This window comes from Mandrillus leucophaeus, unplaced genomic scaffold, assembly GCF_000951045.1.
Source record: "Mandrillus leucophaeus isolate KB7577 unplaced genomic scaffold, Mleu.le_1.0 Scaffold15, whole genome shotgun sequence".
In the NCBI taxonomy this organism is placed as follows: domain Eukaryota; kingdom Metazoa; phylum Chordata; class Mammalia; order Primates; family Cercopithecidae; genus Mandrillus; species Mandrillus leucophaeus.
Window position 1 is genome coordinate 8,055,218 of NW_012101476.1, and position 27,464 is coordinate 8,082,681.

Sequence of the window (27,464 nt, forward strand, 5' to 3'; positions counted from 1 at the left end):
AAATTTATTGGGTCACATTTACTGTCTGATTCTTACTGGGCGGTGGTTGGCCTCAGGAAGCAGGCTCCTTGGTGAGTAACCAAACTGAGAATCAACCCACTCTTTGGGTGTGTAAAATAAGCCCATTTAGTTGAATCTCATGAATTTTCATCATGAACTAGTAAAACCAGAGGTCACTAGGAAACCAACATAATCATACAGTATCCTTCCTCATGGTCCATATCAAAGAGCCTAGTCAAGTGAATGATGAAGAGAGAAATTATACTTTCTAATCCCCAGTGCTTTTACTCAGCCATGAATGGTATTGATTCAGGGAGCTTGTGAAAAGCATTTTCACGAGACAGATTGGAAGCAAGACTAAGTAGGTACATGCTGGCAGCATAGAGTCTAATCTAATTATTGTAGAATCTTAGAGATAATCTAAGTGCTGCCTAATTGCATACAACACATTTTATTGACTCTTTTCTATGTGTAAGGCACACAGACTGTGTATGGGGTACATACCTATTTTCTGTGGGCAAAAACCAGAATTACCCAGAGGGCTCGTTAAAACACAAATGGCGGAGTCCCATCCCCAGAGTTTCTGACTCCGAGTTTCCGGAGTGGGCCTGAGAACTGGCATTTCTAGCAAGTTCCCAGGAGCTGCTGCTGATGCTGCTGGTTCAAGATCACACTGTGAGAACTGCTCTACACCCTCATGGGGGGGATTATTCCAGGGTTCGCTTGAGCCCTTCTAATGGGATGGGTTGTGAAAGCAGCCGATCCCAACAGGACAACTTTCTTAGAGTTTACCAACACTGCGCTGAAAAGTGCCTCCCGGAAACTCTCTCCCTGGTCCTAACTCTGCCGGCCGGAATTGCTCTGGACACACCTAATCCTCATTTAACAAATGCCCATGCACGTTCATCCTAAGGAGGGCAGAGAGGGGTCGGTTTGGCAAATAACATTGTTACGTTCCATGCCTGTTTAATCTACTTTGCTAACAATAAATTTAAATGTTAATAACTGGGGTGTACATACACCATAAAGGGTACAAATGTCATGTGTACAGCTTGATAAAATTTTACATAGGTATACACTCATACAACTGCCTTCCACATCAAGACAGGAAATATTTTCACCCTTCCTCAAAATTACCCTGTCCTGTTTCCCGGTCCGTAGCTGGCCCTCAAAAGCCAGCACTGTTCTATTCCAGTTGCCATGGATATTTCCTGCTCCTCTTGAACTTTATGCAGACGGAAGCAGAGAGAACATGCCCTTTTGTATCTGATATTTTCAAGAAGACTGTGAGGTTTAACCATGTTCTAAATAGCAATATTAGTTCTTTTGTTTTAATTGCCTTGTGGTATCCCAAGTTTGGCTTGTGTTTATAGTTGTATATTTAATTGCTCTTTCTATTTTTTTTTTGCGGGGGTGGGTGTGTTGTGGGATGGAATTTTGCTCTTGTTGCTCAGGCTAGAGGGCAATGGTGCAATCTCAGCTCACTGCAACCTCCGCCTCCCTGGTTCAAGTGATATTCTCCTGCCTCAGCTTCCTTAGTAGCTGGGATTACAGCCACCACACCCACCTATTTTTTTGTATTTTTAGTAGAGACGACGTTTCTCCATGTTGGCCAGGTTGATCTCGAACTCCTGACCTCAGGTGATCCACCCGCCTCAGCCTCCCAAAGTGCTGGGATTACAGGCATGAGCCACCGCGCCTGGCCCCTCCTTCTGTTTTATATAGTTAAGGTTGGAAATTGATATGGTTTGGCTCTGTGTCCCCACCGAAATCGCGTTTGGAATTGTAATCCCCATGTGCCAGAGGAGTGGCCTGGTGGGAGGTGATTGGACCATGGAGGTGAATTTCCCCATTGCTGTTCTCGTGATAGTGAGTGAGTTCTCACGAGATCTGATGGTTTAAAAGTCTGGCGCTGACCGTTTCTTTCTCTCTCTCTCCCGCCGCCGTGGCGAGGTGCTCGCTTCCCTTTTGCCTTCCGCCATGATGGTAAGTTTCCCAAGGCCTCCCCAGCCATGCGGAACTGTCCACGCACTGTCTGGATTTTCCCACCTCCTTCAGATGAGCAGATCTGTGGATGCATGTTCTCTCTTATGTAACTGTCTCCCTACAAAAATAAACTTTTCTCTTTGCTGGCTCTCTGATCACTTCCAAAATCCCTGTCCTTGATAAGTGCGAATAATAGAAGAATCGGTTGTACGTTGTGGTTCCTGTTAAGGTTACACCTAAATTGTCTCTGAAAAATAATTGTCTGTTTTGTTAAAGGAAATGTTTAAACTTCCTTTGACTTTTGTGTCTAATAAACCCTCAGCAGAAGGAAGTTTATTTTTAAATACAAATTACTGTGGCCACTTAACGCCTCATTTCCTTTTTCATTCTGCTAATTGGAGATGGGAAATTGCTGGTCAGCCTATTTCATGCTATCAACTTGAGTACGTTTAAAAAGATAATCAGAGACTTTGCAGCAGTTTTAAGTCTGGCTTTGATTCAATATCTGGATAAAAAGCCTCCACATGCCCTTATGATTAAGAATTCTTGTTTATGTTTTCATATTTTCCATGGTGCATGCAGACCTCATCCTTTGGGTTTTTATTGTTAAGTACGTAGATATAGTGTTGTTTGGGTTTATAATAATTCTCTGGGTTCTAACAGGAAATGAAGGTCAGGAGTAAAAGATGGGATGCCCTTTGCTTAATCTGTCATCACACTAGGTTTTCATAAATTACATAACATCCATTTATCTGTTTATCTTTCTGTAATTCGAATTTATATCCTAAATTTCATGTTAAAAAGCTTTGAGGTTTTTTTTTTTTGTTTTTTTTTTTTTTTTAACTGAGCCACAGGCTGGGCATGGTGGCTCACGCCTGTACTCGTAGAACTTTGGGAGTCCAAGGCAGGAGGATAGCTTGAGCCTGGGAGTTCAAGACCAGTCTGAGCAACATAGCAAGACCTTGTCTCTACAAAAAACGACAACAAAAAATTATCCAGGTATGCTGATACGTGCCTGTAGTCCCAGCTACTGGGGAGGCTGAAGTGAGAATCACTTGAGTCCAAAAGTTTGAGGCTGCAATGAGCTGTGATTGCACCATTGCACTCTGGGTGACAGAGTGAGACTCTGTCTCAAAAAAAAAAAAAAGGAATACAGAAAAAGAGAAATCCTGTAGGACAAATGACCAGCGATTTATCACATATATGTAGCATCAGAAAACAGGTGGAGGCAGACACTGGAGATTAAAAGAAGCAAGAAACAAAAATGGAATGTGACTGGGGACTCTGTTCTAATCTTGATTCAAACAAATCAACCATACCAAGACCCTTTCTTTAGGGAATCAGACAAATTTAAATACAAACTGAGAGTTAGATAATAATAGGGCATTGAGCATTAATTTTGTCACTTGTGATAATGGTTTTGTGGTTATGTTAGTAAAAGAGTTCCTACAGGTAAAGGCATACTGCAGTATTTATGGATGAAATAATGGTGTCTGGAATTTGTTTTTAAAATACTCTAGGAAAAAATGGTCGGGGAATAGATAAAAACAGATACTAAAGATTGGTAACATGCTGATGCTTGTTAAAGCTGGGTGATGGATACAGGGAATCATTTTACTATTCTCTCTACTTTTGTGTGTTTTAAAAATTTTCATAAGAAAAGGTTCAAAAATAGGCATAAGAGGGGAGCTACATGATGACATATTTGTCACATTGTGATATATGAGTACAGTCTTAGAAGTTCCTGTGAAATACAAGCCTGTAATAAAATGAAATCTAAAACTCTGTGTCTGCCAAACAGTTCTTATTTCTTTTTGGAAAAAAATAAGTTATTAATTATGTTTCTGCTTTGTTTGCAGATGATTCTGGGCCTCCCCCATCTACTGTCATCAACCAAAATGAAACGTTTGCCAACATCATTTTTAAACCTAGTGTAGTACAACAGGCCAAGATTGCCCAGAATGGAGTTTTGGGAGACTTTATCATTAGATATGATGTCAATAGAGAACAGAGCATTGGGGACATCCAGGTAATGGGATTGTTGTTGCTATTTCACATTGGTTGGTCGATACTTTGGATAGACTCAGACTGTAGATTCCAGTGTTTACCTAAGGGAGAGAGAACTTTCTGCTTCTTAGTAAATTTGTTGTAACCTAAAATATTTCTTCAAAGAGACTAGTGGTATTTTTTTGCTGAGCGTACCTATTTCTGGCTTCAGTAATCTGCAGAGCAAGTGAAATCTGTAATGTCAAGCTCCCTGTGGTGTTTTAGATGAAATTAGAATTTTAGTTCATGCTCCATTTGATTTTATTTTTGAGACCGAGTCTCGCTCTGTCACCGAGGCTGGAGTGCAGTGGCCGATCTTGGCTCACTGCAACCTTTGTCTCCCAGGTTCAAGCGATTCTCCTGCCTCAACCTCCCAAGTAGCTGGGATTACAGGCACCCACCACCATGCCCCGGTAATTTTTGTATATTTAGTAGTGATGGGGTTTTGCCATGGTGGCCAGGCTGGTCTCGAACTCCTGACCTCAAGTGATCTGACCGTCTCAGCCTCCCAAAGCTCTGGGATTACTGGCATGAGCCACTGCAATTGGTCCATGTTCCATTTTAATTAAAAGAGTGCTTATTTTCCTTTAGGTCTTATTGTTCCAGAGACAGGGTGGGGATATTAAAACCTATTAATTGCATCCAGAATATAGAGAATCTTCATGTCTCAGCTTGTAAGATGCTTGGTAAAAAAACAGATAGCGAAGGAAGCAGAATTCTCAAGTAGCAGAGGTCCAGGGGATGGATAATTAAACTTGAACTGGTAGTCATCATTGATCAATTTTAAAGGGAAGAGTCTACCCTTATACAGATTAAATTAGCAATTAGTTCTCTTGGAGGGATCAGGGGCTTAGATAATTTTACTCCAGGTGTGGAATCTGACCCTCAGCTCTGTGTCATGCTTTAACTTTTAGAAATTCCATAGAATACCCACTTCAGGTATTTTTCCTCCCTACTCTAGGTACTACCGTTTTTACTTTCTTTTCTCTCCACCAGGTTCTAAACGGCTATTTTGTGCACTACTTTGCTCCTAAAGACCTTCCTCCTTTACCCAAGAATGTGGTATTCGTGCTTGACAGCAGTGCTTCTATGGTGGGAACCAAACTCCGGCAGGTGAGCGAGTGCCAACCGCCCATTTATTCCTCTCTCGCTTTTGCCTGGGACAAAGACTTGCTTTGCGAATAAAGTTCAGTAGATGCCGAACATCAGCTTTACCATCCAACGATTCCTGCCTATGGAGAGCCTTCCTGAGCGGATTCAGTTAAGTCATTGACATAAACTGTCATTTCAGCATGGTGGTTTTAAGAGAGCAGAGGGACGTGCTAGAGAAATCCCTTGAAATAAAGGGCGCTGGCAGAGTGGATAATGTAAGTGAGACAGGAATACATCGACAGGGCCAGTCCTCAGCACGATCACTGATGGAGTAATTCTGTTCAGTGATGAGTCCTCTGAGAACAGTGGAATAGAATCACTGGAAGCCTCCTTAGAATAAAGAACTCAGGTCTCAGTAAATCAGGACTGATGTTGTCACAAAATTTAGGATGAATCTTAAAATTTCCGGGTGGTGGGGAGACATTCAGGGCTCATGTAGTTTATGTTGAAAAATTAGATTCCTGAAAATATGACTATTTATACTTTTCTTGCAAACCGCTGGAAAAGACTGTTTCTTTTCTTATTTTGGTATCTTAAATGTCAGAATCTTGCATTTACAATACATTTCAAACTCACATAATAGAAAACAGAGCTACTGGTTGCCAGACCAGCTAATATCTTTACGTTCTTTGAAAACATAAATCTCTTAGTTTGTCTTTTAAAATTCATCATCTGTTTTGTTTTATTTATTTTTTTGAGACGGAGTTATGCTCTTGTTGCCCAAGCAGGAGGACAATGGTGCGATCTCAGCTCACTGCATGCAACCTCTGCCTTCTGGGTTCAAGGGATTCTCCTGCCTCAGCCTCCTGAGTAGCTGGGATTACAGGTGTCCACCACCACATCTGGCTGATTTTTGTATTTTTAGTAGAGACAGGGTTTCATCATGTTGGCCAGGCTGTTCTCAAACTCCTGACCTTAGGTGATCCACCTGTCTCAGCCTCCCAAAGTGCTGAGATTATAGGTATGAGCCACCACGCCTGGCCTATTTCATTTTTTAAATCAATTCACAATGCTTTTGTGATTTAATGAGTGAGATACTATCTTAAATCTCATAAAAACTCTCTATCCCACCTGCGTCCACCTCTAGGTCCCACCTCACATGCTGTTGAACCTACTCCTATCTGATAAACTATTGCAACTATTTTTTTTCTCAATCTACTACTTTATAAATGGCTTCTTTGGCCATTTATGTTTTACAAATCCAGCAGTGAAATCTGTATCTTCTACATGGCATCTGGTTTTCCTACACTCCGATAGAGCAAAAACATATTCCAAAATACAATGTGAGACTAGGGTTTAACTGTTTTCTTTCGGAGCAGGGGTATCCAATCTTCCGGCTTCCCTGTGCCACACTGGAAGAAGAAGAATTGTCTTGAGCCACACATAAAATACACTCACACTAACAATAGCTAATGAGGAAAAAAAAAAAAAAAAAATCACACAAAAAACCTCACAATGTTTTAAGAAAGTTTATGAAATTGTGTTGGACCACATTCAAAGCCGTCCTGGGCTGCATGTGGCCCGTGGGCCGGGGGTTGGACAAGCTTGTTTTAGAGGATAGCCAAATATAATGTCTAATTAATGTAGGGGGAAAATAAAATAACCTTGCTCTGTGAATCAGCTTTTAGTGGTTCTTTAACGTCATGTGCTTGTCCAGAGCGCAACGGGAAAACGGCTCCATTTTTGACATTTTCTTCCTTCTGCTTTCTTGACTTTCCACCCTGGAGTTCCTTTTTTTGCATGAGGAGCGTCATCCATGAGCATATTTTTTTTTTTTTTTTTGAGACAGAGTCTCGCTCTGCCGCCCAGGCTGGAGTGCAGTGGCCAGATCTCGGCTCACTGCAAGCTCCGCCTCCCGGGTTCACGCCATTCTCCTGCCTCAGCCTCCCGAGTAGCTGGGACTACAGGCGCCCGCCACCTCGCCCGGCTAGCTTTTTGTATTTTTTAGTAGAGACGGGGTTTCACTGTGTCAGCCAGGATGGTCTCGATCTGCTGACCTCGTGATCCGCCCGTCTCGGCCTCCCAAAGTGCTGGGATTACAGGCTTGAGCCACCGCGCCCGGCCCCCATGAGCATATTTTTAAAAAGAATTCTCTATCTTTGTCTGAAAATGATTTATTTTACTTTTATCCTTTAAGGATAGTTTTTACCAGGTACGGTATTTTACATTGGCAGTGATCGAATGATGAATATAATATTTGAAAATCTGCTTGTAGAAATAGTTTGAGGCCTAGGATGATGGTCTGTTCCTCTAGAGAAGGTTTGGGCTTGTTTCTATCAGGTCCCTGGGGGAATTAAAATCTGGGATTACTTTAGTTCAGTTTCAGGGATGGAGGTGTTTGGGCAGCCCAGATGGCTCGAAGCTGGACTGCAGTCCTTTTAGGAGCTGGTGTATTTCTGCTTTGCACACAGTGTAGAAGGTTTGCTAGAGCATCCCTAAGCTGCAAAGGGGATGCGCAGCCTCTCAGGTAGCTCTTTGGCCGTGACAAACATCCTTTAGACACAAGTGGTCCCAAATGCTGAGCTTACCTCTTAAAATTTGCATCTTCTCTCAGATATTTTTTTCTCACGGTTTTGTTTGCTCTCTGTTCCTTTAAAGATTTTTTTAAAACCCCGTTTGTTTAGCTTTTTTAGTTCTTACTGGGAAGCTAAAGAAAATGTTTGTTTAAGTTGTTTTTCAAATCTCCTCTGTGATGTTTTAGGATTTTCAGTTTTTTGTCTGTGTCTGCGAAATCCAAACTGTAGAGTCCCTAGGGCTCAAGTTACTTGTAGGTTTCCCAAAGATTTTCCCAAAGTTTTCGTTACACCAAAGTGAAGCTTTCTCTTATAGTGGCTGATATTTATTGACGTTTTAGAGGCCACACAGCCTTTCCTTATTTACCAAATACCCTGTGAAGTTACTTGCATTATGTGCTACAAGTTCTTTTTCTTTTTGAGACGAAGTCTCACTCTGTCACCTAGGTTGGAGTGCGATGGCACGATATCGGCTCACTGCAACCTCCACCTCCCGGGTTCAAGCAGTTCTCCTGCCTCAGTTCCCCCAAGTAGCTGAGATTACAGGTGCTCGCCACTATGCCCAGCTAATTTTTGTATTTTTAGTAGAGGTGGGATTTCGCTGTGTTGGCCAGGCTGGTCTCGAACTCCTGACCTCAGGTGATCTGCCCGCCTTGGCTTTCCAAAGTGCTGGGATTACAGGCTTGAGCCACCGCGTCCGGCCCTAGGTACTTACAAGTTCTTAAGTGCCATTTGTTGATCAAGTTGTTTTGTGACATTGATGACTGTATGATAGATGCTGACAGAAGAATAATCATGGCTTCTTTTAAGACCATTGTGGGCCACAGAATACAGTGTTAATTAGGCTGACATATGATCAGTATGGTAATTCCCATTTGGATTTTGAATCACTAAACAGTTACTGAGTGGGTGCCCTGTACTAGATTTCCCCAGGCATCTCATTTAATTCTTAGGTACCTATGGATCTTCAGATGTTCTTTCTTTTGCTTTCTAAAAAAAAAAAAAGCTTTGTTTGGGGGGCAGGGTTTGTATTTCCTCTGAACAAACATACCTTGCTGAAGATATTTATGATTAAATTAACTGCAACCAGTCTGAATTCCTGTGACTACCGAATAGTTTGTATTCTGATGTTTTTATTCACCCCCATATCATGAATATATCTTATGGAGTTAAATATTCTTTAAAAACCTGATTCTAATGGCCATAAAGCAATACTGTTCACTAGAAGCTTCTGTGAGAATGGGAATGTTCTACACCTGTGCTGTCCAATGCAATAGCCACTAGTCACATATGGGTGTTGAGCGAGTGAAGTATGGTTAATGCAAGTGAGGAACTGAATTTTTAATTTTATTTAATTTTAATAAATTTAAATTTGGATAGTTATATGTGGCTAATAGTTACCATATGGGAGTGTGTAGCTGCAGAACATTTATTCACCCTACCACCCATTAGAGACTTTTCAGCCGTTTCCATTTTTTGCGATTATAAACCCCATTGGGATGACTGTCTTCATGTAGAAATCTCTGACGCATGCCGTGTCAGTTTCTTAAATTAGATTCTTAGAATTGGAATTACTGGGGCAAAGAATACCAGCTAATTTGTGGGTTTGGTACATTTTCCAAAAACATTTTCTAAAAAGTCTGTACCAATTTATAACATTTAAAACTGTTACCAGGCTAAGAATTCCAAATGGATTACGAGGCTAAAGGTAATCAATGAGCCACATCCCAAAATACGTTAAAAAAAAAAAAATACAGGTGCATATTTAACTGATTTTCAAGTGGGAAGAAACTTTCTAAGCCTAAAAGCAGTGTAATCACTTTTAAGCCTAAAAGTAATTACAAAGGGGAAAATCAGCAACTTTAGCTACATAAAAATTTTAAATTTTTGTTGTAAACAAAAAAAAAGTAAGCAAAAGACTAGAAAATTACATGCAGGAAAGAGACAGAAGTGTATCATTAATATGTAAAGAACTGTTCCAGATTAATGAAAATTAATCCTGTATAAGAAAATGAGCAAAGGTTATAAAACAAACTACTAGAAAGAAATAAGAAGATTCAATAAACTTATGAAAAAATCATCAAGCATATTAGTAACTAAAGAAATGCATCTCAGGTGCCAGAGTCACTTCAGGATTTGACCCCAAACCTGGTCCAATCCAGTGCCCCAGGGTTGTCTTCCACTTCCTGTGGGAGAATGATCAAGAATCTTCCTGCCAAATAACCCTCAGAAAAATAAACCCTGCCCCACATTGTCCAGAGAAAAACTAATGAACGAAATCAGGGTCTCCTAAATGTACCTTTAATCATAAAATAATTCGGGCACTTCTTAAAAATATGGCATGGGAGATTTCCAAAATAGCTAAGAGTATTATGTGAATGATCTAATACAAGAATCTTTAGTCTTCAAAATAATTTGGTTGTCATCCCCATTTTACTGATGGAGAAACTGAGGCTTTGCAAAAGTAGATGAGTTGGCTAATAAATGGTGTCGGCAGCCTTTAGTCCCGGGTCTGAAGCCTGAGAACCAAGCCGTGCACCGTGCGAGTAACAGTGTGGTTGCGGTAAGAAGGCACACATGTGTGCAGCTGGCAGAAGTGCAGATGGATATAAGGTCAAGGCAGTCTTACATTTCAAGACCCAGTTGAGAAGGCTGCATTGCAGAAGGCAGGGATTTCCTTGCATGATGCAAGAGCAATGTAATAACAGATGTCAGATCATTTGTTGTTCTCCCCTCTTCCTTCATTCCTGGATATTAAAATTCCATTCCTTGCTAGCCGCTGAAAGTCTGGCATGCAGTCTGCTGGCTTCGAAGCTTCAGCGTGGCCTCTTTCCAGGAGAGCCACCCTAGACCAGCCAAACACGTGTCTGAGCCATTTCGAAAGCCCCTCGCTGCCTTGAGTGGTTTTGAAAACTGCCGACTATTTTTGCAATTCTCAGCTTCTCCAAGGCCACAGTACTAAGTGAAAAGCTTAGCTGGCTCTTCCAAGAGTCTTGTATATGATGTTATGTCTGTTGGTGAAGAGGACAATTACCCCAAGCACAGGGCTTTCATATTGTGTCAACAGGCTTGGCAATGTGGGACATTTGTCATGCATCCACATGGATTCTATTAAGAATCATTTGCTGTTATTCCTGATGTTCTTGACTCCTCTCATGTTGGACGGGCCTGAAAGACCTCGCTGCATTTATTGCAATGTAGGACGCATAGTTGGCATTTAATAATTACTTGAACCATTGGTTTAGAAAAATTTGTAAACACCATTCAACCTTAAAAAAATATACTCGGTAAGGGGTATATTGGCACCTCGGGAGCCCCCAAAGCTGTCTGCCTCTGGCATTTTCTGGTTCTTGTCCTAATCCCAGTGGGAACATGATCCTGGAAGCCAGGACCTGCCCGGCTTGGGAACAGCAACAGGGCTGCCTGAGGTTTGCTGGCACGTGGCTTTGCTGTTTTCCCTCCCGGGTGCTTTTGCAGACAAGTTTGTTGAGAGATGGCTCTGGTGTCGGGTCAGGCAGGGTTTCTGCCTCCCAATTTGAGCTAAAACTTCTTGGTGAGAATGGGAGCTGAGAAGAGCCAAACAAACAAACAAACAAAAAAAAAATAGGGGGAGAAAAATGTAATCAGGGACGGCTTCTTTTTTTCTTGTTAGTTGCATGCTTAAAGCATTGACATTTGCAGACAGACATGTAGTCCTTGGGAGCATTAAGAGTATGTTTTTCCTTGACCATGGTGTGCCTTTTCCTAATCTATAGAATTTGACCTACCACTTTCACATTCATATTACAGAACTTGGCTAAGAGACCTCCTTTGGCAACCAAGCAGTGACGAATGGATCACTTACCAGATGTTTCCATACTTTAATGGTCTCCAAACCTGTTCCCACACTCTGTGTCCCTCTGTGCCAATTCTGGGTTCCCACATAGCCTTTGAAGCTTGTTTTCCTTTCTCCATTTTATTTGGTTGACAATTTTAGAGGGTAAAGAACAAGTATGTTTCTTATCTGTAATTGTCAAGTTAAAACGAGGGCAAACATGAATTAGTCCAGTTAAAATGAGGGCAAACGTGAATTAACAAGTAGGAGAACTGGGAGCTGCATGTCGATTTTGCTTCACTCACAGGCTTGCTCTATGCTCTAGGACATCGGTTTCTCCCTCACTGTCCAAAATTGGGTTCCCAAGAGCTATTTGGATATTTCATATGTAACCTTATGGGTGAATAATTTGTAAGCTCCATGGACTTGGGGAGCATCTTGTGTTTGATCATTACAGTATGCATTCCCAACTCTTCACACATAGTGGGTAATGACATTTGCTGCCAAATTACCAGCCCACAAACAATAAATGTATCCTGCATTTTTCTGAGGCATAGTAGTTACCATTGAGCGATCAGTGCATATCAAGTGCTGTGAGGGTTTTACGTACATTTCTTCATTTAATCGTTCAGCCATCCAGTGAAATAGATATTGCTATCCCCATTTTATACATGGGAAGGTGGAGGCCAGGAAGATGATATCATTAGGCTGAAATACACAACATTATAAGTAGGAAAGTTAGGATTCAAGCCCAGGTCAGCCTTACCTAAAGCACTTCCCCATAACATCGTATGTGGACCATAACACAGTGGTGGTCTGTAGACCACTTCTCAAGCTTTGAGGCTCTGTTTTTGTCACCAAGTAATGTGAAGGACAGTGCTGCCCATCTCAGGTGAGTGCACACAGATGTCACCTACTCAAAGAGGTGCCAGCCAGCAGGCTGGTATTGTGAAAAACTCACGAAGCTATTCTGCTTTGATTCATAGCATTGTTGAGCAACATTTTATTATTTAACATTAAGCACACCTTAGGCGTGTGTAGGGAGGCAGACTTCTTGCCCTTTTATGATGTGGATTGGGCAGGTGCTGTCCGAGTGTGCGTGCAGAAGGCAGAAATGTAGACTGAGGCAAGGTGGCTCGGGCAAGCTGGGTGACTGTCAAGTCCAATGATGTCCAACAGTGTGTCATTGTAGCTGCCCTCTTCAACTATGTGGATCTGCCACATTTCAAAAGAGAGGATCCAGGTCAGGTGTGGTGGCTCATGCCTGTAATCCCAGCACTTTGAGAGGCCGAGGCGGGAGGATGGCTCGAGCCCAGGAGTTCGAGACGAGACTGGGTAGCATAGTGAGACCTCATCTGTACCAAAAAGAACAAAATTAGCCAGGCATGATGGCCCACACCTGTAGTCCCAGCTACTTAGGAGACTGAGGCAGGAAGATGGCTTGAGCCCAGGAGGTCGAGACTGCAGTGAGCTATGATGGCGCCATTGCACTCCAGCCTGGGCAACAGGGCAAACAAACAAACAAACAAAAATTAAATGATGGAGATCAAAGAAGGCAGTCAGGTTCACTGAGCAGCCTGGAGGAAAGCTCAGCATGAGCTGCGGGACCCAGAGGGCCTCTGAGGGCTTGCCGTCTGGTTAGAGGAGAGAACTCCCCGCACAAATGGAGGCACTCAGAAAGCAGGAGGATGCAAGCTTGCCCCATGAGAGCCTGCCTGAAAGACTGGGGCAAGGGGTCTCAGAAGGTAAGTGCTATGTGGCTATCATGCAACTAAAAGTCGACAACAGAGAACATTGGGTCCACTGCTTTGCCTGTTCGGGTCTAGGCCTTGTTTAAGCACCTGAAAGCAAGGCCCCAGGAAATATCAGAACAGCCTAGCTTCCCTTTTTGTCTTTCTGGAGCCAGTGTCGTCAAAACTCTTTTGTAAAGGGGCAGATGATAAACATCTTAAGTTTCATACACCAGATGGTTTTTTTTTTTCTTCTTTTGAGACTGAGTTTCGCTCTTGTTGCACAGGCTGGAGTGCAGTGGCGCGATCTCAGCTCACTGCAACCTCTGCCTCCCGAGTTCAAGCAATTCTCCTGCCTCAGCCTTCCAAGTAGGCTGGGATTATAGGCATGCGCCATCACACCTGGCTAATTTTGTATTTTTAGTAGAGTTGGGGTTTCACTATGTTGGCCAGGCTGATCTCAAACCCCTGACCTCGGGTGATCCACCGGCTTCAGCCTCCCAAAGACAGGCGTGAGCCACGGCGCCAGGCTGAAGGTTCATTTTTCTCCCCTCTCCCCCTCTTTCTTTCTGTAGAGACAGGGTCTCACTATGTTACCCAGGCTGGTTTTGAACTCCTGGACTCAAGCGATCCTCCCACTTTGGCTTCCAAAGTGCTAGGATTATAGGAATGAGCCACCGCGCCTGCCCGGCCCCAGATGGTTTCTGTTGTAACCACTCAACTCTGCTGTTGGAGATCAAGATCTGCTGTCTTCCTTGTGAAAAGAGCGCAGCCACAGGCAATATGCAAAGAAATGGGTGCGGTTGTGTTCCAGTGAAACCTTACTTACTAAAAGCAGGCGGCAGCGGAGGCCCCTGAGCCACAGTTTGCTGACACCTGTCTAGAGCGAGGACTCATCAAAATGACCTTGAGTTACATGCCAGTTGATTGTGTTTATTCTCGTCTGCTGAGCTGCCCTTGTCAAGACGTTGCTACCAACAGATGTGTGTTTCAGGAAAACATTGCAAAACAGAGATTTGAGACTTGAGGCAGGAAGCAGGAGACAGTGGGGAAAACTGGTTTTTGTCCCTGACTCACAATATGAGGTAATAAATGATGGACAGAGGGCAAAATATTTTTTCCCTAGGCCATGAGTGAAAGCTTGAATTTTTAGTTTCAGGAAAAAAATTGCTCCCCAACAATAATAATACAGATAATTTAAAATAAATTAGAGGCACCCATTTAAAAATGTATTGCTGTTGTTGAGGTAGTCAAGATTTACCCAGATGAGGTAGATCTTAAAGGTAAAATGAGGTCCTATTTTATTTATTTTTCCTTTACACTTTTACTGTAGGTTTAAGAGGCACACATCCAGGTTTGCTAGACGGGTAAATTGTGTGTTGAGGGGGTTCGGTGTACAGATTATTTCATCATCCAGCTAATAAACATAGTACCTGATAGGCAGTTTTTTGACCCTCACCCTCCTCCCACCCTCCACCCTCAAGAGGCCCCAGTGCCCGTTCCCTTCTTTGTGTTCATGTGTACTCAGTGTTTAGCTCGCACTTATAAGTGAGAGTGTACAGTATTTGGTTTTCTGTTCCTGGGTTAATTTGCTTAGGATAATGGCTCCCAGTTCCATCCATGTTGCTCCAAAGGACATGATCTTATTCTTTTTTATGGCTGCGTAGTATTCCATGGTATATTTGTCCCACATTTTCTTTGAGTCCACCACTGATGGTCATTTAGGTTGAGTCCGTGTCTTTGGTCTTGAGAATAGTGCTGTGATGAACATATGCATGTGTGCGTCTTTATGGTAGAATGATTTCTATTCCTTTGGGTATATACCCAATAAGGGGCTGGCTGGATTGATTGGGAGCTCTGTTTCCAGTTCTTTGAGAAATCGCCAGACTGCTGTCCACAGTGACCGAAGTAGTTTACATTCCTACCGGCAGTGTATAAGCATTCCCTTTTCTCTGCAACCTTGCCCGCGTCTGTTATAAAATGAGGTCATGTTTTTGAAATGTGGAGTATCTCTGAATGTGGGCACTCTGTGGCTGTCATACAAAGAGACACTTGTCAGTATAGAGCTCGGGGTGCTCCTGCATCACCTGCTCAGATCGCAGCCTTGCTGTGAGCATCGGAAAGTGTGGCGCCAGGAAATCACAGAAAGGCCTAGTTTCCCCCTTTCTGGTTTCCCAGTTTTTAAGTCCCAAATTGGAATTGGCAGACTTTTGCTGTAAAGGGCTAGATAGGGGCTGAAACGAAACTTTGCTGCAAGTAACAGCGAGATAAACACTACAAGTCAGAATTAAATGAGATAACAAACGTGGAAGTGCTTATCAGAGGGTCAGAACGCTTTGTCACTCAGGGGTTGTGTAATCTTGGCTGGCTGATTGAAATTGCAACTGGGTAAAATTCCTAAGCGCTGGTGTTGCCTGATAGCACAGCCACCCACTTCTCGGGTTCGGGACGCCTGACTCTCACTCAGCTTTCCACTTTGGCTTTAACTCTAGAGTTCAGATTCTCCAAACATGAAACAAATATGGGTTAGAGGCTGTCGGGGAGGTGCTAGGTATGGGGGACACAGAGATAAATGAGACACAGCTTTTCCTCACGAGAAGCTCAGAGAAGAAGAGAAAGTCAGGCAACAATTATATAGGGAGTGCTCCGTGTAATAGGGCATAGGTCAGAGCCAGTAGTTGCGCGATAGGGTGGTGATCAGTTCTTTTTAGTGGTGGGAGAGTAGGGGATGGTGGATGATTCTCAGAGGGAGGCATAGTTGGGTGAGTCTCAAAGGCCTCTTAGAAGTTAACTGAGGGGGTGGCATGAGAAGAGGGAGATTGGATCCAAGCAGAATGAGAGAGATGCATGACATGTACAAAGCATGGAGGCAGGAGAAAGCGTGTCTCCAAGGGCATCAGCCCTAAGTCACTTTCACCGAGAACTTTAGAATTTTGCTGGTGAAAAGAAACACGGAATAGACAAAGCCCGGTGGCTCCCGCCTATAATCCCAGCACTTTGGGAGGCCAAGAGGGGCAGATCATCTGAGGTCAGGAGTTCAAGACCAGCCTGGGCAACTTGGCAAAATCTCGTTTCTACTAAAAGTACAAAAATTGGCTGGGTGTGGTGGTGGGCACCTATCATCCCAGCTACTCGGTAGGCTGAGGCAGGAGAATAGCTTGAACCTGGGAGGCGGGGGTTGCAGTGAGCCATGATCACACCACTGCACTCCAGCCTGTTGACAGAGAGAGACTCCATTTCAAAAAAGAAAAAAAAAAAGGAACAATCATACGTTATTCAAAACTAACATAGATAGTGGAAGGGATTGTAGGGGAAAGAAAGAACTTGAGATAGTCAGGGAAAGATTAATGATGGAGATGGAAAAGGAATGGTTCTTGAAGATGGGATACAATTTTCTTGGCAGGAAAAGAATGAGTGAATTCTTGGTTGGGGAAAACCACGAAGCATGAAAGAAGGCTGAATATGCTGTAGTGTGAAGGTTTGGGTCATGTTTTGGACTGGGTGACTTGAAAACCTTCCTGATACAAACATTTAGAAAAGGAGGTGAATTGGAACAGGTCTTTTAAGTGCATAGCTGAGCTGGTAAGCAAGACACAGTCTAAGAGTCTCAGAATGAAAAGAGAACGGGGAAGGAAAATGCTGAGCACGTGAGTTAAGTGATATCCCCCTGGAGAGTTACCAGTCGCTGGGTCCTCGGGCCTGAGGCTTTAATGACCCTGTGGGAACAGCAGATGAGAGCTTGGGCACTCTGAGGTGGGGGTTGAACCTGAGACCCCCGATAAAGCTGGTTCCATCAAAGGACTGCACCCTTAGGGGAGTAGTAGGCAGAGGAAACCTCCACCTGCTGATGCAGGAAGACAACATAGAAGATTGCCCAACTCTGTTTGACTTTGGGGGTTGCGGGGCAAGGGAAGACTTCCCTTATAACCATGGGACCCAAATCGGATAGCCTGGAAGCATGTGAGCAGGTGACTGAATGTCAACTACCATGGAATCAAGGAACTCTCTGATAATCCACCCATCAAGGGGTTCTGGGCCAGGGGGAGCCTGGAGGTGCCTGGGAAGCTCCTGCGGGGCTGTGGCGCCAACTTATGCTGCAGGGAATTTCCCCAGATAAAGCCCCTCTGAGAAGACGCTCATGACACAACAGCACAAAACACACAAGGAGGCAGTCCACGCAGACCAAGGGACAGCCATGCAACGCACTTTAAAAATACCAGTATCAGGCTGGGCGCGGTGGCTCACGCCTGTAATCTTAGTGCTTTGGGTGGCCGAGGCGGGTGGATCATGAGGTCAGGAGATCGAGAGCATCCTAGCTAACATGCTGAAACCCTCTGTCTCTACTAAAAATACAAAAAAATTAGCCGGGCTGGTGGCGGGCACCTGTAGTCCCACCTACTCGGGAGGCTGAGGCAGGAGAATGGTGTGAACCCGGGAGGCAGAGCTTGCAGTGAGCCGAGATCTGCACTCCAGCCTGGACTACAGAGCGAGACTCCGTCTCAAAAAACAAAAAACAAAAAACAAAACCATATCAGCGTTGTTGAGATAGAATTCACAGACCATAAAAGCCACGCTTTCAAAGCATACCAGTCAGTGGCTTCTAGTATTTTCGGAGAGTTGTAAAACCGTCACCACTATCTAATTTTAGAACATCTCATCATCCCCCAAAGAACCCCCATACTTATTAGCAGTCATTGCTCGTTCACCCCTTTTTCTAGCCCCTGACTACTACTAGTCTCCTTTCTGTCTCTATGGATTTGCCTATTCTAGACATTTCGTATTAATAGAGTTATACAGTGTGCAGCCTTTTGTGCCTGGCTGCTTTCACGTAGCATGATACCTCCCAGGTTCAGCCATGTCATAGCTTGCATCTGTACTTCATTCTTTTTTACTGCTGAATAGTATTTCATTAGATGGATATACCATGCATTTTTTAGCAGAGATTCTGAGAGCGTGAAGTGAGTTTGAGCTTGCACGGAACTATGTGCTAGAGCTGCAGCTAAGCTCAGAGGTGGGATTTAGTTGTTTACACCATGCTGAGGTGTAGGATTTCTTCAGTGGCTGATGGAAGGAGCCATGCAGCTGGAAGTGCTGTAGGAATGTAATTTGTGGGCCACAGCTGTTGGTAAGACAAATAGGACACAGAAGTTAGGAGACACGGGGAGCCTGCATGGAATGACAGCATATGCCCCACAAAAAGGAACTTCAGCCAGAGTGGTGACTATGAATGTGGAAGAAAGAAGAACTATGGAGCTGTTACTAAAGAAGAATCAGCGTGGCATGGTAATTAGCTGGATAGAGTTAAAAAAAAAAAGATTCTTGAGACTTTGGAACCATGAGTGGAAGTAGGATATCCTAGAGGAGGAGCTGATTTGAGAGGAAAACATTTTGTGAGTTTGTTCTCACACTGCTATGAAGAAATACCCGAGACTGAGTAATTTATGAAGGAAAGAGGTTTAATTGACTCTCAGTTCCACATGTCTGGGGAGGCCTCAGAAAACTTACAATCATGGCAGAAGGCAAAGGAAAAGCAGGCACCTTCTTCACGGGGCAGCAGGACAGAGTGAGTGCAAGCAGGGGAAATGCCAGATGCTCATAAAACCAGCAGATCTCATGAGACTCACTCATTATCACGAGAACAGCATGGGGGAAACTGCCTCCATGATTCAGTTACCTCCACCTGGTCCTGCCCTTGACATGTAGGGATTGTGGGGATTAAAACTCAAGGTGAGATTTGGGTGGGGACACAGGCAAACCATACCAAATATTATATATTGAGTTTTCAGCAGATTAAGACTGAAATGACAGTGGGGTGGTGAAGGTATGCAGATGGAGAGCCTGGAGGTGTGGACTTGAGAGACCCCAAAACAGATGTGGTAGCTGAAGAATGGATAAAACTCCTTCAGGGAAGAGTAGAGAGGGAGGGAGGATAGAAGGCCAAAAACTGAGCCTTAGGCCAGGCGCAGTGGCTCATGCCTGTAATCCCGGCACTTTGGGAGGCTGAGGCAGGCTGAGGCAGGCAGATCACCTGAGGTCAGGAGTTCGAGACCAGCCTGGCGAACATGGTGAAACCCTGTCTCTACTAAAAAGGCAAAAAATTCGCCCCGTGTAGTGGCACGCAGCTGTAGTCCCAGCTATTCAGGAGGCTGAGGCAGGAGAATCGCTTGAACCCGGGAGGTGGAGATTGCAGTGAGCTGAGATTGAGCCACTGTACTCCAGCCTGGGTGACAAGAGGGAGATTCCCTCTCAAAAACAAAACAAAGCAAAAACTGAACCTTAGAGGGTATCAGATTTGGTAGGACGAAGAGAGGGTGATGTGCATGTGATCAACAATTCTACAATCGATGAAGAGAAATTGTGGTGAGCGACTCAGTATCTTAAGGGTAGCCCTTGTCCTGAGCAAAGCTGCTGTTCAGGGATGGCTGTCGGCCCTGTGTGGTGGCGTTCCCCATCACGGGGTGTTCACACGCATTCCTGGGGCCACCTGGAAGGAGATCAGATCAGATCTCCTTCTCTAGAAGCAGATCACACAGAGGTTGGAGATATGACCTGCTTGATGCTGGCTACTGGATACCAGGAGGGAGGCTGACGCTGCTAAGAGTGTCAGACTTGAGACACTGAGACTAAGAGTCTCAATGCAGACTTGTGTCATTGAGAGAGAGACAGGCCTGGCAAAGCCAAGCCTCAGCTAGTCCTCACTGCAGTAGTGTTTATGATTTAAATGGCCTGGCAAACTCCCCTTGAATTTGGCTCTGGAAGATCTGCTTCTGTGAGGACAAAGCAGTCACCCTCCCCAGATATGAACACTTGGCATTTGGCATTCTTGACCTCTAAGAACCCAGTTGGGCCGGCCCTGTCTCTGAATTGGGGTAAAGAAGAGGAAGTTCTCACAGTGACTGGTTGAGACACTGTTCCTTTGATTCTCTGAAATCTCCCACTTTTGCTTAGATGTGGTCATCGTGCACATTTCTACAGTTTGCCAAATGACATCAGTTGCTGATGTTTCAAGAGTGGTTAGAAAGATGGATAAGTAAAATTTGTGGGGAGAGGGGAGCCAAATTAAAATTAATAACAATTAAGAGCTCTTTCCCCACTGGTAGCAAAAAATATTATATTTAGTGGTGCCATAGTCTGCGTGGTAGTCCATTCAGGCCACTATAACAATCTGCCATAGACTGAGTAGCTTATAAACAACAGAAATCCGTTTCACACAGTTCTAGAAGTTGGAAAGCCCAACATCAAGATGCCAGCAGACTCTGTGTCTGGAGAGGGCCCACCTTCTGGTTCATAGACGCAACTTCTCCCCATGTCCTCCCATGGTGGAAGGGAGTAGCTAGCTAGCTCGCTGGGGTCTTTCATAAAGGCACCGATCCCAACCATGAGGGCTCTAATTTCATGACCTAATTACCTCCCGAAGTCCCCGCCTCCTGGTACCATTACCTTGGGGGTTAGGATTTCAATCTTTGAATTTAGGGGGACCCAAACCATCCCTCGTGTACCCCTAGGCTATGCCAAATTCTTAGCTTGAAGGAGGATGTTCCAGTGAGCCAAATGTAAAGTCAGATAAATAGTGATTTCCCTATCACCTCTCCTAGGTGCACGTGTAACTCGAAAGGGAAGGCAAAGGCCGAGGTAACAGGACAACCATCCAGGAGGAGAGACCGCACTCATGTCTGGTGGGCTGGGCAGAGCTGGGTTGATGGCAGCAGTGGGCTGGAGGGACCTAGTGCTCAGAGATGTTCAGGAGACAGTTGTGGTCATTTTGAGAATGTGCTAGACTGAAGGAGAATACCTAGAAGAAGACAGAAGCATGTTTCGAGGGGCCAGGTGGGAAAATGGGGTTTCAGAGGTCAGATGAAGTCACAGCATTGGAATTGTTCTCCCCCCAGCATCCTGTCCACTGGCTCATATGTCTGAGACATGGAGCACATCTGAAACTTCAGCCAACCTCCACCCTTTATGACTGGCTAGAACTTAGTTCTGAGGCCATTTTGCTTTTCTTCCCCTGGTAACCGAGCCAGACAGAGTAGGAAGAGATGTGAGGTTTCTACTTCACCCTCCTTCCCCATAGATCTAAGAAGCCTCTACTGCCTTCTCTGCTCTGGACTGTCTAGCTATCCACATCCAATCTAGCACAAATAAGGAAGACAAGAAAAAGTAACCAGAGCACCTCTCAATCCCCAACAGTTAAGTTCACCGGTTTTTATAATGTCTTCCCTCTTGCGACAGAAATCTCCCTTTCCAGTCTCATTGGTGACCCTAACTAAGAGTCTGGGAAGATGGAAAGAGACCCAGGAGCAGTGTCACTCTCCCTGCCTAGTGGAGGGGGCTCCACTTCCTCTAAATATTTTCTCGTATATACAATCTACGTTTGTGGATATGCTGTGTTTACTTCTTACCTAATTGTTCCATGATTTTACGTGGAGCATGGCTTTTTCCCAGCCTCTCCGTATCTTTGTGTTTCATGTTCTTGATGTTCGTGAAGACACATCTCTGGGAATTTATAGTGAGAGGCATAGGATGGACCAAAGCCAGGCAGAAAGGAATTGTGAGAACTTAAGGGAAAGGGAAAGGTGATCAGGTCAAAGGCAGATGGAGAGTCCGACACCAAAACACCTGTAGAATGAAGCATGCAGGGATCTAGAATCCAGACCCGCAGTTGGACAACATAAACTTCAGATTTAGACCAGGAGTGAGAAAGCAAGAACTCAATCATTTTATCAGTTAGCGTGTCAGAACGACGGATGGGAGACATCAGTTACACAGAGAGCTGAACCTCTCTTGGTCAGCATCATCCTCTTACTTACTTCCTATTAGAGCAGGCAGCCGCGCCTGGGGTTCATCTGGAGCCTACAGTTAGAGGTAGGCTGGGTTCTTGTGAAGGCTATCAAGCCTGTGTGCTAAGGCTGTATTCTTCGCTAGAATGAGAAGTATGGAATTGACAATGAATGTAAATCCTCCAAAGTACTGACCTTCCACATGAAGAGAAGTGGGGGAAAAAAATCTGTTTCTAGCCCTGAGTTACTTACACATCAAGTATAAAAAATGGATTTGCCTACTGTGTCGTAAAGAATAGCAGAAACATTATTGGCAAAGAGCTTTTCAGAAAAACGTACAATGACATGATTAGGTAAATGTTTGGTACACTTGTCAAAGCAAAGTCAAAACATTAGGTAACTAATCTTAACATAAGCAGAGGGTTAAGATGAGACATAGTTCGCTTCTCAAGTTAGAATTGTGTTATGCAAACACAAAGATTAATGGAATTAGTTTTGTTTGTATTGCAAAAAATGTTTTAATATCTAAACCTATTCAGCCTTTTTAAAAAAAAGTTAAGGCTGACGTTAGCCAGAATTTAGTCTGTAACAGTCTTTCTATTTTAGAACCAGTCTTGAAGTGGTATTGGTATTTAGAAACGTTACAATAAAAGTGCTTTTTATCTTGCTATGAAGAAATAATTTGTTTATATTTTTACATAGATCAGGTAAACATATATGCAAATAAGTATTTCGAATCAGAGTTGCGATATTATCTAGCACCATACTGCATTCAAAGAGCATTTGAAAGGAGAATTTAAGCAGTAAATGAAAGTATAGTAGCTTAAAATAATATATTTTAAAATATAGGAGCCCTGTGATTTTGCTTAATTGAAGAAATATGCTTTTCTTGGCAGTGTGAACGTTAAAATGTTGAGACCAAAGAAAAATGTCTTCTACTCTTACTTCTAAGTGAAATTTCATTAAACTGTTTTAAAGTTTTGGAAGATGTATGACTTCTATCCCAAATTTTCCATTTATATGAAGAAAGCTAATTAGTTTCTGCCATTTCTCCAAAAAATACTTTGGCCAGTAGAAAAATCCTTCTAATTTCTTGCAACAGGATTTCCCAAATTTGACAGAGACACCTTTTTTGGTTATCTTCTGTTTGTCATAATTAAACATTTTTATTTTTAATATGAATAATATAATGTGGTTCATTTCAGGAGGTATTTATAGCAGAGGAGCAAAAAAAGGAACTTGGCATTGCACGATGGCTGATTTCCTTTAGGCGTTTTCATAACCTCCTGAAGTGTTACTGACACTCTTACACTATAGTCAATGGAGTAGCATTCTTTTGTAATGTTTTGATTTTTTCTTGGGAGCCAATCTGTTGCTAGATTTTTAAGAAGTACAACAATGATATGGGCCCAAATACATTATGGAGAACTGGTTCTTCTTATTCAATTTATTGCCTTACTCCTAAGACTGGGATTTTTTTTTTTTTTTTAAATCTGATTATTTGGTGGGTCAGTCACAGTAAGATTTCAGAAAATCTTCCTTCAAATTACTGAATGACCTGCAGAGGGTAACGTAAGTTTATGCTACCTTTTATAAAATAAATTTTTGTAATCTTGTAATACTGTGGACTTTGAATACCGCCACTGAGGTTTAGTGGACACCCACAGCCTGGGGACATCCCTTGGCAAGTCATGGCTACTCTGGTCTCAGCCATGACAGTGACTCCAAGGTGACTTGGGACCATGCTGTGTACGGGTGTCTGTGGGGTACGGAGGGGGTGACCTGGGACCATGCCGTGTACAGGTGTCTGTGGGGTATGGAGGGGGTGACCTGGGACCATGCTGTGTACGGGTGTCTGTGGGGTACGGAGGGGGTGACTTGGGACCATGCTGTGTACGGGTGTCTGTGGGGTATGGAGGGGGTGACTCCAAGGTGACTTGGGACCATTCTGTGTTCAGGTGTCTGTGGGTACAGAGAGGGTGACAGATCTGAGACTGGGAAGGTTGGACATTTCCATTCTCCTCACTGTGGGCTTAGGCAAGAAGTTGCAGGTTGTAGTAAGAATCTGTTGTGAACTTTGATGAAGTCACAGATGGTTTTTTATTTTGGTTGGTTCCTTCAGATGGCATGATGACAGGGCCATCTGCCACCCACCAAGGGGCACTGAGGACCTCCTGCCTGCTGGGTTAGGAAGGCCTAAGGACAGTACAGACACCTGCCCCCTCCCCACTGGTGTCCATGGCCTCTGCCCACCTTAGAAAGGACAAAGGCTGACCTGCCACTACAGCTTCTCTTGGGCATGTTTCATTTTCCAAAATTACCTTTCAGAAACTTAGGGCTGTTTTCATTTGCTGATTATGATTCTCTTCCATGGCTTAAATCAGGCTTTCAGAAGGTCTTTGATTTCTTTGGTGGATTTTTTTTTTTTTTTTTTTTTTTTTGGGATGGAGTCTCACTCTGCGCCCAGCCTGGAGTGCAGTGGCGCAGTCTTTGCTCACTGCAACCTCTGCCTCCTGGGTTCATGGGATTCTCTTGCCTCCGTCTCCCAAGTAGCTGGGATTACAGGCATGCACCGCCGTGCTCGGCTAATTTTTGTATTTTTAGTAGAGTTAGGGTTTCGCCACGTTGGCCAGGCTGGTCTCAAACTCCTGACCTCAGGTGATCGTCCTGCCTCTACTTCCCAAAGTGCTGGGGTTACAGGCGTGAGCCACTGCACCCAGCCTTTACTGGATTATTTTAATCCAGTCTTTAATCTTTCTCTTAGGCTCATTCAAAAGAACTGTGTGGATCAATGGGAAGGAAAATGTCAACTCCCTGGTAAACATTTTAGACTGAGGCAAGGGATGGTGCCACTCAGGAGAACAGCACAGTCATTGTGCAGGAGGCGTGGAATGACTGATGCTGAGTTCCCTTGAACTTGGATTCATCTGTGATGTCGTGGGTTCTCCTTGTCTTATGCCCAAAAACCTAGGGTTTGTGGCACAAGGGCCTTTTGTGTCAGGGTTAGTTCCCATCGAATATGGTTTGAGAAAAGTTGCATCGTGGGTACCCGATGGAAGTGGGAGGAAGCTGTGGGCCGCAGCTGGCTCTTCCGTGGGCTCCCTTGACTTCCCCTCTTAGGGTCTTATTGGACGCGCTTCTCTACTTGGGAAATGTTTATTGGTCATTCATGGCATGGTAGTTAACGCAATGGAATGCTTATCCCCTTGAGGGTTGGGCCAAGAGCCTGAAGCTCCTTGGGCTCAGCTTTATAGGAAAGAGGGAGAGGAAGAGAAGGGAAGGCCCCATCTCTTGTTCCCAGCGCAGCTTCATGCAGGGCCCGTGGTGCACAGGACAGACACCATTAAAGAGACTCTGTAATCCTCCTTCCCAAAGATCGCTAGAACAAGCAAGACCATTGCCGACTGTACTGAAGGGCTGGAGAATCTGAAATAGAGTTTCCTTTTATTTATTTATTTATTTATTTATTTAGATGGAGTCTCGCTCTGTTGCCTAGGTTGGAATGCAGTGGCATGATCTTGTCTCACTGCAACCTGTGCCTCACGGGTTCAAGCGATTCTCCTGCTTCAGCCTCCTGAGTAGCTGGGACTACAGGCACGTATCACCATGCCTGGCTAATTTTTTGTGTTTTTAGTAGAGATGGGGTTTCACCATGTTGGCCAGGATAGTCTCGATCTCCTGACCTCATGATCTGCCTGCCTTGGCCTCCCAAAGTGCTGGGATTACAGGCGTGAGCCACCACACCCGGCCAGAGTTTACTTATGTTTATTTATAACATAAGCCTTCTTGTGCCTGGAAGAATTTAAATAGAAAGAGATTAAAGGACTTACTTATAGTAAACCTAAGACAGAGCTGGAATGGACTTCTAAGATAGTGTTTTTAAAGCAATAGGTTTTTGTTCTTTTAATCCAAGTGATGTACGTATAAGAAGAGGAATTCATCACCATAAAATAGTTTTAAACAGAGTAATCTCTATCCTTTGTGACTCTAGATAACTAAGGTTAGAAGGAATCTCGTGTAATGCCTGCATCCAGGCCAAGGTATATCTTCAGTACCCAAATAGTAAGAAGTATATTCTTTCCATTTACTAAGTGTATCTGGGTGCGATTTTCAAAATCTCCCTTCAGTCCAAACATAATCTGGTCTTTAGTTTTTCAATTTTAAATTTATTATTTATTTATTTACGTTTTAGAGAGAGGGTCTCGCTCTGTTGCCCAGGCTGAAGAGTAGTGGCATGATTATAGCTCACTGCAGTCTCAAACTCCTGGGCTCAAGCCATCCTCCTGCCTCAGCCTCCTGAATAGCTGGAACCACAGCCATTGCTCCTAACCTGGAATTTTTAAAAGATCTCTTCTGATGGCATGTGGACCCATGTCTGCAGCTTGTCCTCTTGTGTTAGCAGAGATGATGCCCATTAACTATGGATTGTGCTTTTAGGAACTGGCACGGACCCCCCCCAGGGAAACCCGAAGGGCCTCTTGCGGGTTGACCTCTGTAAGAACCCCGTTTTCCTCCTCAGGCCCCACAGGTGCCCCTTATATTTTTCCTCTAGGCATGGGGGTTTGGTGTCCCTGCCTCTTCCCGATCCCCCACTCTCTCTAAGACTTGCTAACTCCTCCCCACTGGCTTCCTAGCCAGTAGTTGTCAGGCAGTGACCTGAGCCCCGTCCCCTTGGTTTCCACCCCAGATAAGCCCTTGTCCAAGAGCATAAAGACAACGAGTTGGAAACTTTTATGGCCCCAGAGAGCAAGTGTGGCTTTCTAAAGCCAGACACTTAATCCCCTCGCGAATCAGGCCTGTACACCGATTGTATTCATCTCCATGAAAACTGCGATACATATCATCATACATTTTATATGCCTGTTTTAAAAGATCTCCAGGGAAGACATTTCCACAGCCCCCTGTGGTCATCTTTTAAGGAATTAATTTCATGACTCCAACATGTATGTTTTGGGGGTCCCTGTCTCAAGCAGGTTAGTCCCTTTCTAGCATGGAAGGCCCCTAGAGGGAGCTTAGAGGACAGGAGTGTGGCTTCCTGGGGTGCCCAGTGTCTCTTCCTTCAGGCCTAGTTAGTTGGAAAGGGCGTTGAGGGTGAGTGGTGACCAGCTTTGTCCATCACCTGCACTGGAAGAGTCTACAGCTTTTCCTAGCCATGATCATGCAGTCTCAGGATTGGGAGGGACCCTGAACGGGGGTCTTGGCTGCTCAGCCCTTTGGAGGTGGGAAGGCAAGTCAAGGGTTAACAGAGCCAGTGGCTGCAGTCTGCAGGGGTGAATGAGGTTGGGTGGCTGCTGCAGTCTGCAGGGGTTGGTGGGGCTGGGTGGCTGCAGTCTGTGGGGGTGAGTGGAGCTGGGTGGCTGGAGTCCGCAGGGTGGGTGAGGCTGGGTGGCTGCAGTCCGCAGGGGTGAGTGGGGTTGGGTGGTTGCAGTCTGCAGGGATGAGTGGG

The 27,464-nt window shown here is 44.2% G+C and overlaps 1 protein-coding gene across 1 annotated transcript in view; it reads left to right on the top strand.

Moving 5' to 3' along the window:
- The first annotated feature begins 1,934 nt into the window (after positions 1-1,934).
- Positions 1,935-27,464, top strand: part of ITIH5 (inter-alpha-trypsin inhibitor heavy chain family, member 5) — a 53,887-nt gene continuing 28,357 nt past the window's right edge. Inside the window, exons 1-3 of the mRNA XM_011974908.1 lie at positions 1,935-2,022; positions 3,846-4,015; positions 5,029-5,145. Coding sequence (XP_011830298.1) covers positions 2,013-2,022; positions 3,846-4,015; positions 5,029-5,145 — 297 coding nt within the window. The 5' untranslated portion in view covers positions 1,935-2,012. The remainder of the gene's footprint in view (positions 2,023-3,845; positions 4,016-5,028; positions 5,146-27,464) is intronic.